The sequence below is a fragment of the Ascaphus truei genome, chromosome 13, assembly GCF_040206685.1.
Source record: "Ascaphus truei isolate aAscTru1 chromosome 13, aAscTru1.hap1, whole genome shotgun sequence".
Classification (NCBI taxonomy): Eukaryota; Metazoa; Chordata; class Amphibia; order Anura; family Ascaphidae; genus Ascaphus; species Ascaphus truei.
This window is the reverse complement of record NC_134495.1, coordinates 6,494,389-6,509,466: the sequence shown is the minus strand read 5'-3', so window position 1 is coordinate 6,509,466 and position 15,078 is coordinate 6,494,389. Positions and strand designations below refer to the sequence as shown.

The 15,078-nt window shown below is 48.8% G+C and overlaps 1 protein-coding gene across 1 annotated transcript; it reads right to left on the bottom strand.

Annotated features, from left to right (window-relative positions):
* Positions 1 to 227: 227 nt before the first annotated feature.
* GPN3 (GPN-loop GTPase 3) lies at positions 228 to 13,760 on the bottom strand. The gene is made up of 8 exons (XM_075568198.1): positions 13,606 to 13,760; positions 11,590 to 11,698; positions 10,693 to 10,860; positions 9,348 to 9,472; positions 8,893 to 9,008; positions 8,132 to 8,228; positions 6,162 to 6,290; positions 228 to 2,108 (listed from the first exon to the last, which is right to left on the bottom strand). Exons 1-8 carry the CDS (start codon positions 13,651 to 13,653, stop codon positions 2,043 to 2,045), a joined length of 858 nt encoding a protein of 285 aa, XP_075424313.1. The 5' UTR covers positions 13,654 to 13,760; the 3' UTR covers positions 228 to 2,042.
* Positions 13,761 to 15,078: the final 1,318 nt, after the last annotated feature.

The window sequence follows — 15,078 nt, the reverse complement described above, 5'->3', positions numbered from 1 at the left end:
AGAAAGTGGTGAGGTCGGGAGACCTGTCCGCAGTGTTACAATAACCCAGGCCGACCTTCAACTCCATCTATTTGCTGGGGACCTGGGATATTGAGCGAGGACAGGCTGCGTTGCCGTGAAACAGGTATAGGTGTCCTACACAATCGCTTATAGTAAATATGGGCCATGATCTATTCCCGTTATTTACTGCATTTTCCCTATATGGATTTAACAAATCAAACGCAATCAAGTCTTCAAAATATTTATTATTCAAAAAATACTTTTATTGCATTTTAAGTGCACGAGCTCGGTTTAACCCTTATGTTGCTGCACGACTTTCTAACAGAGGAAGAAACGGAAAATTACGCGCAGGCTGACGGTGGTTAAAACAGGCGTTCCCCTCCGAACTCCTCTCTTACCAGGATGAGTAGAGTTAATTTGAGCTCTGGCGACACCCTGGTTCCCGAGAAACGTCTCGGCGAAGGTAACACGGCTACTTCCTGGTATTTCAATCCTCTGTGTCACGTGGGCCAACAGGCCTACTGGCCCGCATGATGCAGGAGATTTGAACGGCCATTTTGTTTCCCCCGAAATGCACTACTGTTACCAGTAAGTATTTCTGGAACTAGTGTGCCCCCTGCTTCCCATCCTCAGGGACAGCAGTGAGACCCGCAACAGCAGTGCAATCCATCTCTGGTTCTGCTATTCGTACACCGCAACATCTGGACACGTGTTACTTGAACACAATATAACACTGCAGGTGTTTCCTTTACAGAATTCCGCCACAGCCTCTATATAAAGAACATCGGTCGTTGCAATACACGGTACAGACCACGTGCTCAAAACATCAACAAAGTCAGTTATTCCCACTGTATAAATAGTGCACCATGTTTAATGTGTTGTACTGCAATTCGGAGACGATGATTGTATGTACAGCAGTATTAAAGCAACATTGCAAAGTTAAATAAAAGCAGGTCCTACAAGCACTCCTTAAAGGGGTGTCAGGGGGCAAGGGTCAGGGGTCAGGGGGCAAGGGTCAGGGGAAAAGCCATTTTATCCAAAGCAAATTAAACCATTTCAAAGTTGGTGGATTAAAAAAATAAAATAAACACGTTCCTGAATTATTTTTTTAAAAAGATTTGTTTGTTGTGTTTCATGTTTTGATTGGCGCATGGGAGGGAGAGGAATCAGGACGCAGTTTCCATAAGCATCTGGTGATTGGTGGACGCGGCTCTGAGTATTAAGGGGTCATTCCCTCCTAAGACCAATGTGCACTACTGGCAGTGACATGTTTGGGGCGATACATCAGTGGAGTGATGCCTTTCCCCCAAATCGGACACCTGTATTCTGTATTTTCACATCCGCAGGGGGGGGGGGGTGAGGTTTGTGAACAGGAGGGGTGTTGTGAGGGGGGGGGGGGAGGGGTTTGGGAGCACGGGTTTGATTTCCTCTGACTGCTCCTGTTTGTCAGACGTATGTGTTCAACACCCCATCCCGTATCTTCTCTTCATTGATAAACTCTCCCGTTCAACGTCCCCAAAGGAATGCAATGCGGAATTCCTGTCCAAACAGCAACAGCAGCCAAATCTCTGCTATTAGCATGGCTAGATTAGTTTAAGGATGCCCATTATATGGCTAAACCCTGTACAAGAGGTTGCTTTATGATCAGCTATGCAGGATTGCACCTTCAAACAAGCTTAAGTTACACTGTACTTTAAAGTAAAATATATATGTAATTTGGGGTAACTTATGGATTGCCAACTGGGGTGTGCGCGCCGCGTAGACTGAAGTGTTGCGACTACTTTTCTGAAGCGATTTACCGCTCTGCTTATCTAGCGAGCAATTATTTCATTCATCCTCTAACAGTTACCCAAATGGTTCTGGAATCCCTACGCTGAGCGATCTTTAACGAGCTGCCGCCCATCCGCCCCCCCACCCCCACCCCACCACCGCTCGATGCCGGGAACCGTCCAGTGTACCAAGGGGAAAGTCTGAGCCGATGGAGAAAACGAACTCGTTCCGTTGAGTACTTTGGCGAGCACATCCCGGGGGACGCGGCGCTCTCACGGCGCGTCTTCCCGCTCTTGAAACAATTCATCGAAGTTGGGGGACTGATCTTCCTCCGTTTCCTGTCGCGAGACAAAACAATTGTATCATAAGCGCTGGGTAATCATACACGATCTGTTATTTATATAAAAACCCGGCCAATACGTGACACGGTGCAAGATGATGTATCGCCTGCTCCAAGAAGCTTTCAATCTAATTGGTACTGCCCGTGCAGAGATTATAGGCCATGTCTGCTAAGCAGTAAGGGGTTCTGGGTAGCCTCGCTGATTAGCACAGAGTAATAAATATGCATCTCAAACCCAAACTTCTCCCCCTACTTGAACCTTGTGAGATGTGGCACAGATTTTTATTTTGGCGTTTAAATCTTGGTATGGTGGAACACATACATAATCAAAGAATACCTCTTTCGAACCAAGAAATATGAAAGGGTTAAAGCAGTCGTACCCACGGGTGGGGCTCAGCAGGAGATGAACGGTTAATTTCAGCTACGAGGAACCCCAAGGTTTCCAGGAAATTTAGCACTGGTATTTCCTGGCGTTTAAAATCACCTGCGTCACGCAGGCCAATAGGAAGCCGCAAGGCTGTCACGTGGGCGATTTAAGCATCCATTTTGTTTCCCCTGGGAGCTTCGGTGCCTTCAGTAGTATCTCGGAAAAAAGGGGGGGGGGGGGAGGGGACCCATCCAGGTAAAAATAAGGGTTAGAGGGGTTTATAAACCGCAGTAGGGAGAATTGCATGGTTTATGATGGGAGCACATGCACGCTACTAGAGGAGTTGGCAACCCTCTGCAGACAGGCTAATATGGAGAGGCCGGACTGACACCGCACGCTGCATCGCCTTTCTAAATAAGAAATCGTTGCTGATAAAGGATCGCAGGTTTTAAAAGCGGCCCCCCAGGCACGCACATTATATTCTTCATTTTTAACACAGGAGTGAAGCAGGGGGTCTCTGGGACTGGGTCTCGTTCATTTCCCCTGCCAGGACCCCCTGCTTCTGGAGATACAGACCCTTGGCTCACTCCTTTAAGGCATTTAACGGGAAATGGGGCGAGAACGGGACTTGGCAACAAGATTGTATTTAGATCATTTCATGCCCCATTATTCTTAGGGAGGGTGAAGTCGCGGTGTATGTTGGGGTAAGTCGCGGTGTATGTTGGGGTAAGTCGCGGTGAATGTTGGGGGAAGTCGCGGTGTATGTTGGGGTAAGTCGCGGTGTATATTGGGGGTAAGTCGCGGTGTATGTTGGGGTAAGTCGCGGTGTATGTTGGGGTAAGTCGCGGTGTATGTTGGGGTAAGTCGCGGTGTATGTTGGGGTAAGTCGCGGTGTATGTTGGGGTAAGTCGCGGTGTATGTTGGGGTAAGTCGCGGTGTATGTTGGGGTAAGTCGCGGTGTATGTTGGGGTAAGTCGCGGTGTATGTTGGGGTAAGTCGCGGTGTATGTTGGGGTAAGTCGCGGTGTATGTTGGGGTAAGTCGCGGTGTATGTTGGGGGTAAGTCGCGGTGAATGTTGGGGTAAGTCGCGGTGAATGTTGGGGTAAGTCGCGGTGTATGTTGGGGTAAGTCGCGGTGTATATTGGGGGTAAGTCGCGGTGTATATTGGGGGTAAGTCACGGTGTATATTGGGGGTAAGTCGCGGTGTATGTTGGGGTAAGTCGCAGTGTATGTTGGGTAAGTCGCGGTGTATGTTGGGGTAAGTCGCGGTGTATGTTGGGGTAAGTCACGGTGTATGTTGGGGTAAGTCGCGGTGAATGTTGGGGTAAGTCGCGGTGAATGTTGGGGTAAGTCGCGGTGTATGTTGGGGTAAGTCGCGGTGTATGTTGGGGTAAGTCGCGGTGTATGTTGGGGTAAGTCGCGGTGTATGTTGGGGTAAGTCGCTGTGTATGTTGGGGTAAGTCGCGGTATATGTTGGGGTAAGTCGCGGTGTATGTTGGGGTATGTCGCGGTGTATGTTGGGGTAAGTCGCGGTGTATGTTGGGGTAAGTCGCGGTGTATGTTGGGGTAAGTCGCGGTGTATGTTGGGGTAAGTCGCGGTGTATGTTGGGGTAAGTCGCGGTGTATATTGGGGAAGTCGCGGTGTATATTGGGGAAGTCGCGGTGTATGTTGGGGGAAGTCGCGTGTATGTTGGGGGAAGTCGCGGTGTATGTTGGGGGAAGTCGCGGTGTATGTTGGGGGAAGTCGCGGTGTATGTTGGAGGAAGTCGCGGTGTATGTTGGGGGAAGTCGCGGTGTATGTTGGGGGAAGTCGCGGTGTATGTTGGGGGAAGTCGCGGTGTATGTTGGGGGAAGTCGCGGTGCATATTGGGGAAGTCGCGGTGTATATTGGGGAAGTCGCGGTGTATATTGGGGAAGTCGCGGTGTATGTTGGGGGAAGTCGCGGTGTATGTTGGGGTAAGTCGCGGTGTATATTGGGGGAAGTCGCGGTGTATGTTGGGGGAAGTCGCGGTGTATGTTGGGGTAAGTCGCGGTGTATGTTGGGGTAAGTCGCGGTGTATGTTGGGGTGTATGTTGGGGGAAGTCGCGGTGTATATTGGGGAAGTCGCGGTGTATGTTGGGGGAAGTCGCGGTGTATGTTGGGGGAAGTCGCGGTGTATATTGGAGGAAGTCGCGGTGTATGTTGGGGTAAGTCGCGGTGTATATTGGGGGTAAGTCGCGGTGTATATTGGGGGTAAGTCGCGGTGTATATTGGGGGGGAAGTCGCGGTGTATGTTGGGGTAAGTCGCGGTGTATGTTGGGGTAAGTCGCGGTGTATGTTGGGGTATGTCGCGGTGTATGTTGGGGTAAGTCGCGGTGTATGTTGGGGTAAGTCGCGGTGTATGTTGGGGTAAGTCGCGGTGTATGTTGGGGTAAGTCGCGGTGTATGTTGGGGTAAGTCGCGGTGTATGTTGGGGTAAGTCGCGGTGTATATTGGGGAAGTCGCGGTGTATGTTGGGGGAAGTCGCGTGTATGTTGGGGGAAGTCGCGGTGTATGTTGGGGAAGTCGCGGTGTATGTTGGAGGAAGTCGCGGTGTATGTTGGAGGAAGTCGCGGTGTATGTTGGAGGAAGTCGCGGTGTATGTTGGAGGAAGTCGCGGTGTATGTTGGGGTAAGTCGCGGTGTATGTTGGGGTAAGTCGCGGTGTATGTTGGGGTAAGTCGCGGTGTATGTTGGGGTAAGTCGCGGTGTATGTTGGGGTAAGTCGCGGTGAATGTTGGGGGAAGTCGCGGTGAATGTTGGGGGAAGTCGCGGTGTATGTTGGGGTAAGTCGCGGTGAATGTTGGGGGAAGTCGCGGTGAATGTTGGGGGAAGTCGCGGTGTATATTGGGGGTAAGTCGCGGTGAATGTTGGGGGAAGTCGCGGTGTATATTGGGGTAAGTCGCGGTGTATATTGGGGAACGTCGCGGTGTATATTGGGGAACGTCGCGGTGTATATTGGGGTAAGTCGCGGTGTATATTGGGGTAAGTCGCGGTGTATATTGGGGAACGTCGCGGTGTATATTGGGGAACGTCGCGGTGTATATTGGGGAACGTCGCGGTGTATATTGGGGAACGTCGCGGTGTATATTGGGGAACGTCGCGGTGTATATTGGGGGAAGTCGCGGTGTATATTGGGGAACGTCGCGGTGTATATTGGGGAACGTCGCGGTGTATATTGGGGAACGTCGCGGTGTATATTGGGGGAAGTCGCGGTGTATATTGGGGTAAGTCGCGGTGTATATTGGGGAACGTCGCGGTGTATATTGGGGAACGTCGCGGTGTATATTGGGGAACGTCGCGGTGTATATTGGGGAACGTCGCGGTGTATATTGGGGGAAGTCGCGGTGTATATTGGGGAACGTCGCGGTGTATATTGGGGGAAGTCGCGGTGTATATTCTGTGAGTTTACCAGAGTACGGATTGTTGAACCACGGTTCCATATGTACCCACGAGTCGCCCTAACCAGATGTGGGGGCGCTACATAGAGAACCACGGAAATTGACAGCAGGTACGAATCCCTCGGTGCACCTCACCTGCCCATTAAACGTTCCCCGAATGCTGATATAGCCGGGATGCTCAACTCCAGCCACCACAGCTGGGACATCCTGAAAACCGGACCTGTTGGGGGCTTGAGGACTGGAGTTACACGGATCCTGGACTCACCTTTGGCTCCTTAAACTCCAGGTCCTCCCCGTACTGGATGGTGAAGTCGATGTGCTGGAGCACTATGTTGATGCATTCTTCGTCCGAGCGATCGAAGGGCAGGAAGCGGACCATGCTGTAGTCATCTACCTGAAAAAACAAAAATGGACAAATCTATGGGGGGGTCTCTATAGACTGGGTGCTAAACTCCAATTCTCAAGACACCCCCACAGGTCCCTGCTTCAGCACAGGTGGCTCAATCAGTGGCCCTGTCTTCGAAGCAACACAAGCTGCAGTTTATTGACTTATTCTTTTCAGTTCTACGATCGAAACGCCGTGTGTAGATTTAAAATCCGACGCTCCGTTCAGGAGATCGAAGCGTTGGAAATATTAAGTGCCCGGGAGATTAAAATGAAGCTCCCCGTGGTAATCTCAGGTTATATAGACTTCTGGGAGAGGAGACTGCCGCTTTAACACAGTTCTCACTATACTGAACCGGTCGGTATACGGTATACGTGGCCACATCCTAGATCTCCCTACATTTGAATGTGTTCATGTTTGCCTGGTTGTGACCACGTTACCCACATAATGACACGGTCTCCCCTCCCCCCCTCCCCCTCCCGGCCTCCCCCACACGCTCAAACTATAGTCCGTCTACTAAACATATAGGCTTCAAAGTACCAGATAAAACCGACGCTCAACATCCAATCATCCGCCGCGTCAAATCTCCGCCGCGCTCTCTAGAAATCGGTGAGCCGCTGGCGTGACCACAACATTGAGGCGGAATCACAAGAACGTTCATAATAATGGCCACGCTTAAAGTGCCACGGAAAGCAGCGGCAGGAACACCAAAAAGCAAAGGAATTCAGCGAGTGGCAAAAAAAGGTTATTTTAATGACACAGACGTCCTAGCAGCAGCCAACGTTTCGGAGCCTACAGGCACCTTCATCATTAACCCCTGAGGAAGGGGCTTGTATGCACCGAAACGTTGGGCGCTAGCAGGACGTCTTTCAGTCACTACAATAAGGTTTTTTGCCCCGCGTTGAACGCCTTCCCGTGTTGGTGTGCCTGACCCGGCTTTTCTGGGAACATTGCAGCTTGACCAGATTTTTTTGTTTTACCTCCCAGCTGTGTTACCGGGTAACTCTTCAGACCCAGCAGGGGGCATCGCCTGTTGCTGGGTCCGATAGCCTCTTTTGTAAAAAGCCCCGTAAAAATTATTCTACTTCAAAATTTAATTGGAGTTAAAAAAAAAAACCTGTTTAATGAGTTACAGTTACATCGTTACATAGTTACATAGTAGATGAGGTTGAAAAAAAACCATACACACGTCCAAGTTCAACCTATGCTAAATTTAGACGACAGATACGTTATCCTATATCCGTACTTACAGTATATTGATCCAGAGGAAGCAAACAGAAACTCCAGTGACACATTATCCAATGATATCTCATAGGGGGAAAAATAAATTCCTTCCTGACTCCAAGAATTGGCAATCAGATTACTCCCTGGATCAACATCCTTCCCATGTTCACTTATTTGGTATATCCCTGTATACGCCTTTCTTTTATTTATTTTTTAACAAATCTATTGTATCTGCCATCACAGTCTCCATGGTTAATGAATCCCACATTGTAACTGCCCTTACTGTAAAGAACCCTTTCCTTTGTTGCTGGTGAAATCTCCTTTCCTCCAACCTTAAGGGATGCCCCCGAGTCCTTAGTACTTCCCCTGGGATGAATAGTTATGTTGAAAGATCCTTGTACTGTCCCCGAATATATTTGTGTATACTTAATATATACCCTTAGGCACCTCTTTTCTAATGTAAACAAATCTAATTTATCTAGCTTCTCCTCATAAATTAAATTGTCCATCCCCTTTATTCACGACGACGTATGGGATGAGCATGAAGATGATTCATTTCTATTTTTTTTTAAACAGAATTTTTATACCCAAAGTTTAACTGGAACTTGAAAACACAGAAAACTTACCAACCCATAAATGGCCTCGGTAAGTTTCTTGAACTTGGTGCTTTTTAGCCGGTCGGATGAATCCTCAATCATACAATACATGTCCGGATCTAAATATCTATCAATGAAGAAAGCAGAATGAGAACGTCTGTCCGGTGTCGTCCTGCCCACTTCCCAAATAACAGAGTGGGGGGGGTTTAATAGCACGTCCTGCTGTGCTCGCCCCATTCTGGCCACACATGGTATGAGTGACCCCCCTGCGGTCTTCATTAATAATGCTTTACTGTAACAAGGATTGACGTTTCGGTCCACGCCAGAACCTGCGACTTGTGGGGACCGAAACGCTATCCGTGTTCATTAAACATTTTTTACTTCAAGACCTTAGAGTGCCACTATGGCCTCCGGATATCAGCGTCTCTCTGCGTTGCTGGCCGGCTGTTACTGCGCACCTGTGACATCATATTCACCAGTATCGTGAGTGCACCTGTGACATCATATTCACCAGTATCGTGAGTGCAACGGGACATTACACATGAGAATAAACAGAGCCAGAATTCCTAATATATATATATATATATATATATATATATACACACACACACACACACACACACACACACACACACACACACACACACACACACACACACACACACACACACACACACACACACACCACACCATAATGAACACTTTGCCCATGTCCCCAGATGCCCCCAAACATTTGATCCCCGGATTTACAGTGCTCCCAGGATCTCGGTGTCTGACGAAGCAGAACTGACCTCTCGATTTCTTTTTTGGCTTTCTTGCTTAATAAATCCATCTTTGTCATAATGTTACATTGTGGAATCTCCAAAGAAGCCATCGTGCTCAGAGCGGCCATAATGCCGGAGACAAACTGGGGAGCGAGAAAGAGAGCGAGAGAGTGTTAGGGGGGGGCGGGTATGTGTTAGGGGGGGGGGGACATGACATCAGATAGCATGGAGTTTGGACCCGCTAGGGTTTTGGGGGTGTGGATGTCAGGGGGGTTTCAGATAGGCGTTCTTAAGAAGGCAAGTTTTCAGGGAGCTGTGGAAAGTTTGGGGGGGGGGGGGGAGTGATGAATTTCAGCGCGAGGGGGCAGAGAAGTCTTGTTGGCGGGAGAGGGGGGGGGTGGGTCATGGGCAGGACGGAAGGGGCACTCAGGGCAGTATTTGGAGACCACCTGCTACCACAGCAGTGTGATAACTGGGCCTACCTTAAAGGACTCCACCATGAACTGGGAATCCACCAGGAAAACCCCACAGACACGGAACTCCCACTGCTGCAGCTGCTCCACCAGGTGCTTTATCACGGGCAGGTGTGTGTACAGCTCGATCTGACCTGGGGAGCAGGGGTTAGTCCGCGGGGGTCCAAGGGCAAAAAAAGGTCTCAAGTCACCGACCCCTTTCCAATCGCAGGTCATCACGCAAGACTGTGGCGTGAAGCCAGCGGCGGATTTCGAAATGCCGCCGCCCCCCCATGGCACTTACATGTGGCGGCCGCCTCGGACGTCACACGCTCGTTGCCACGGTATCGGGACACCATGACTTCATTTGACGCCGCGCTGTCACGTTGCCGTGTGACGCCATGTTGGTGATGTCGGCGGCGTCATTCGACGCTGCGAATCGGGAGGGCGGCAGCCGGCACATGCAAGCAACTTCCCATCAGCCCCGATGGGCCCCAGAGTGCGGCATCTGTAAAGGGGGCGGACAGTTTTGCCGCCCTAGGCCCAGGCCTGATGGGAAATCCGCCACTGCCGGTCCTCAATGGCCACCAACAGGCCAGGTATTGGGGATATCCCTGCTTCAGCACAGGTGGCTCAATCAGTGGCTCACCTTTGCTGAAGCAGAGATATCCTGAAAACCTGACCTGTTGGTGGCCCTTGAGGACTGGAATTGCCCCCCCCTGGCTTTAAAGCATCAGTCCCCTCACAGGCCTGAAGGAGTTAATCTCTTATGTTAGTATATTGATCCCGATCATGATTTCTCTGAATCTCTCGCACATAGTAACTTTTAAATCGCGCGGGGCTCTGGAGAGAGCGCCATTTTAATATCCCAGACAATTAATATCTCAAAGGCTTCCACCTCCTGAATGGAGCGTCAGATTTGGTTTAAGTGTAAACCGCGACGGAAATTTCAAGAAAAGATCGCTTAAAAAGTCCAAACATTCAAGAATTAAAGATTTGGGGAAAAACTACAAAGAATAGGAGTTCTTTATTGGCATGTTTAATACCCCCGTGATACCCACGGGCATCGGAAGGTTTTTCCAACCTTTGCCCAGGCGAGACCGCCTGCACGTCCCACAATACACAGGATATGCCTGCTTCAGCACAGGTGGCTCAATCGTTGACTGCACCACCTGTGCTGAAGCAGGGATATCCTGAAGTCTTGTTGGTGGCCTTTGAGGACTGCAGTTCACCACCCCTGAACCAAGCAGTCTTCTGCCAGTAGCCACCTTACATCCCAATCACGTTACCAGGTTATACGGGGTGTTGCAGCACGAGAACAGCATCTTACTGCAGAGCACTGCTTAGCAGACACGGAACGGAATCTGTGCCGTACCTGGACAATCAAAGAGCAGGTAATCGTCCTCCGTGTGCCCGAGGCAGCTCTCCAGCCAGTCAAAATGGTTGGCAAAATACTCCATGCAATACACCAGCCCGCCGTTCGGCCCGAACCGCAGGGAGTCGTCCTCCATCACATCGTCAACCTCGATCAGTTCCCGGATATCTGCAGGAGGACGCAGCATTCCCGTGTCAGGGGGAAGAGATCTCCCCCCTGCGCCCAGGAGTGGGGGGGGGGGGGGGGGGGAGGCAGTAAGGGGGGAGCAGTAGGGGCGGGCAATAAACTGCTATTTTTGACGTTATACCGTTTAGAGGTTTTTTTAATGTACTAGGTAGGACACTATGACACCGCTTATATCTGCCGGTATTTGTGGGTTTCAGAGGAATGAGCTTATCTGAGACCTCTCAATTTTAAGGAGAAAGGTTTACTACTTCAGCACATCAACAGTAAGAAACATCCGGTTACTGGGACATGCATCCACACAACGCCACACGCCTCGGGCCGCATGAAATAGGCCGACACACAGGTGTTCGCTGCCACAGGTTGTGAAACTCCCGGACCCCTTCCCCGTTTCCCCCAAACCTTGTGTGTTCTACCCAGAAAGACTCCCTCCCCCACATGCTCAAACCCCCTAAAGCATCCTCCTCCCCCATGTTTAGTAAACCCCCTAAATTCCCACCTCGCTCAAATCCTTAAACACACGCACACACAAAAGCACACACACACGCACACATACACACGCACGCACACGCACGGCTCCTAAAAATTATTTCTGGTTTCTTAGTTTTATACATTATTGCCCACCCCTGAGCTAAAGTGACATTCCCGGAGTCAGAAAGCAGGGGGACAGACACCCTGATTATATAGAACACCTGGTAACAGGTAATAACTTACCGGCCATCACAGGGTAATCAAAGTACTCGGCTGCGGGGTCCAGATTTACGACTTGGACAGACCTGTTCAGAGCGTTACAATGCTGCACCATCGTAGAGCAGTACGTACTCTGAAATACACCAACACATCATCAACAGTGCCACAGGAGGCCACGTGTTATCGGCAAAGTGCCACGTGTCAGGGAGTGATAGGCATTAGGCCCCGCTCACACAGCGTGCTACACGACACGCGCGCATTCGTCACAGATGCCTGGCGGCCGATGGTAGTGTTCAGTATTGAAACTACCATTAGCTGCAAAGTGCGGCGTCGACGCTGCTGCAGTCGCGGGAATCTTTTCAATCTGTGATCTCCGGCTGCAGCAGCGTGATGTCAGTTTCAGCAGCCAATCAATGCCCAGACGTTTTACATTGATTGGCTGCTGAAATTGTGGGGACGGAGGGGGGGGGACCGGTCTGATGGTGAATTTTGTTCACGCCCCCCAACTCCTGCAGCTTGAGCAGAGATCGCTGGGCTGCAGGAGCGCGCGGCGGAGGCACGCATGGAAGCGCGCATGGAAGAGCACGGCCGTAGCAAGCAGTGTGAGCTCGGCCTAAAGTAGGTTGTAAGTTTCTATGCACTGCAGCAAATTTCCCCATCAGAGGCGGAGGGATTTTCTGACGCCCAAATCCTTGTTTCGTGTTATTGCTGTATCAGCCGCACTTAATTCCCCCAAACCGATTATTTAATGCTGGTAATATTAATTGTATGTATGTCTTTATTTATATAGCGCCATTAATGTACATAGCGCTTCACAGCAGTAATACACACGACAATCATATAAATAACAAATAATACAAATAACACAGTGGGAAGAAGTGCTTCAGACAAAAGTAACATTTAGGAAAAGGCGTCCCTGCTCCGAAGAGCTTACAATCTAATTGGTTGGTAGGAAAAATGTACAGGGCGTTCACGTAAGTGGGTCTGCAAGGGGCCAAGGTTTATGTAGGAGGTGTAAAGAATAAGCCAAATGTCTGAAATTCCTCATTCTACAGCACGCACATAAAATATTTTGAAATCACAATTACTCTAATGACCTCACTAAACAGTCCCCTGCCAGCTGATGTCAGGGCTTTCAGTCACAGCCCATAATACATAGTTGTGTAATGGCTTAGCAGGGGGGCGAGGTTTGCAGATGGTGAGGTCACATCCCAAGGTGTTAAGTGACAGTAGGTGGGCGCGATACATTGTTTAAAACATATTTGCTTTGTTATCGGGCTGAAAATCCCCTCTAAGGCCACTCAAGGTGATGTCAATAGTTGGGAAGGAGGTGGTGACCCCACTCTTGAATATCTCACCGTCTTCGAACCCGGCATCACCTCTGAGCTATTGCACTCACACCTCATCTGCTCTGTCCTTCCCCTCTACCCCCACAGAATGGTGAGACAATTGTCCCAAACTATTAGAGAGGGAGACCAAATCTTGGTCGCATTTCTCATTCCCTAAAAAGCAGTTACCCCCTGACCCCAGACTACCAGGGACTTGTAATAGGGGTTTCTTGATGGTAAAATCCTCGGAGCAGCGACCTCATGTTTTAAGATATAGATATATTGATATAGATAACATTTTTTTGCTCTTGAAAAAGGTTCCAGTGTGGTACAAAACATTAGGGCAATAAATGTTATATATCTCAAAATGTGATGGTGTGTATATATATATTTACATTTTACTCTTGTCCTTACCCCCACATGGTACAGAGCTGCGGAATATGCCGGCACCATATAAATACAACAAGATAATATTCATTTAAAGTGGCATCTTTAATCTTAAATGACCTAAAATCCCAACCCCACCGTTTGCTGGCAGAGGGGCCGTTGTTTTGCAAGGCGTGATAAGACCCTCTGGCAGCACTGGGGTTATGGGAATGTTGTGCTCCTCTCCCCCCCCCCCCCCCCCCCGTCACTCTGCAGGATCTCTCACACCCCGGGGTCACTCTGCAGGATCTCTCACACCCCGGGGTCACTCTGCAGGATCTCTCACCTTCCCGCTGCCCGCGGGGCCCATCACAAGCTGCGCATAGCGCGGCATTATCCCTGCAGACCGTCTCACTGCGGCCCGCAGCCGCGCATCTCACCGGCCGAGCGCAGCCCCTTTCCCCCCACGTGCTTCCGACTTCCGGAAACTGCTTTCCTACGGCCAGTGCGAGGGTCCAATCCGCGAAACCTCTTGTTTGGCTGTGGTTCATGCTATTGGAGGTGTATTGCTGTCTCCAGAACCCATGTACACGAATAATACATCTCTGTGCATGAATAATACATCTCTGTGCATGAATCTCTGCATGAATAATACTTCTCTGTGCATGAATAATACATCTCTGTGCATGAATACATCTCTGTGCATCAATCTCTGTGCATGAATAATACTTCTCTGTGCATGAATACATCTCTGTGTATGAGTAATACATCTCTGTGTATGAATACATCTATGTGTATGAGTAATACATCTCTGTGTATGAGTAATACATCTCTGTGTATGAGTAATACATCTCTGTGTATGAATAATACTTCTCTGTGCATGAACACATCTCTGTGCATGAATACATCTCTGTGTATGAGTAATACATCTCTGTGTATGAGTAATACATCTCTGTGTATGAATAATACTTCTCTGTGCATGAACACATCTCTGTGCATGAATCTCTGTGCATGAATAATACTTCTCTGTGCATGAATAATACTTATCTGTGCATGAATCTCTGTGCATGAATAATACTTCTCTGTGCATGAATCTCTGTGCATGAATAAAACTTCTCTGTGCATGAATACATCTCTGTGCATGAATAATACTTCTCTGTGCATGAATAATACTTCTCTGTGAATGAACACAGCTCTGTGCATGAATCTCTGTGCATGAATAATACTTCTCTGTGCATGAATACATCTCTGTGTATGAGTAATACATCTCTGTGTATCAATAATACTTCTCTGTGCATGAATAATACTTCTCTGTGCATGAACACATCTCTGTGCATGAATCTATGTGCATGAATAATACTTCTCTGTGCATGAATCTCTGTGCATGAATAAAACTTCTCTGTGAATGAACACATCTCTGTGCATGAATAATACTTCTCTGTGAATGAACACATCTCTGTGCATGAATAATACTTCTCTGTGCATGAATAATACTTCTCTGTGCATGAATAAAACTTCTCTGTGCATGAATAATACTTCTCTGTGCATGAACACATCTCTGTGCATGAATCTATGTGCATGAATAATACTTCTCTGTGCATGAATCTCTGTGCATGAATAAAACTTCTCTGTGAATGAACACATCTCTGTGCATGAATAATACTTCTCTGTGAATGAACACATCTCTGTGCATGAATAATACTTCTCTGTGCATGAATAATACTTCTCTGTGCATGAATAAAACTTCTCTGTGCATGAATAATACTTCTCTGTGCATGAATAATACTTCTCTGTGCATGAATCTCTGTGCATGAATAAT

Excerpts from the sequence above, each read along its gene's own strand:
- GPN3 (XM_075568198.1), bottom strand. The coding sequence starts at position 13,653 with ATGCCGCGCTATGCGCAGCTTGTGATGGGCCCCGCGGGCAGCGGGAAG. Across the intron at positions 8,229-8,892 it reads GCCAAAAAAGAAATCGAGAG|ATATTTAGATCCGGACATGT; the intron begins GTCAGTTCTGCT and ends CTTCATTGATAG. Across the intron at positions 2,109-6,161 it reads TGGAGTTTAAGGAGCCAAAG|GAAACGGAGGAAGATCAGTC; the intron begins GTGAGTCCAGGA and ends GTCTCGCGACAG.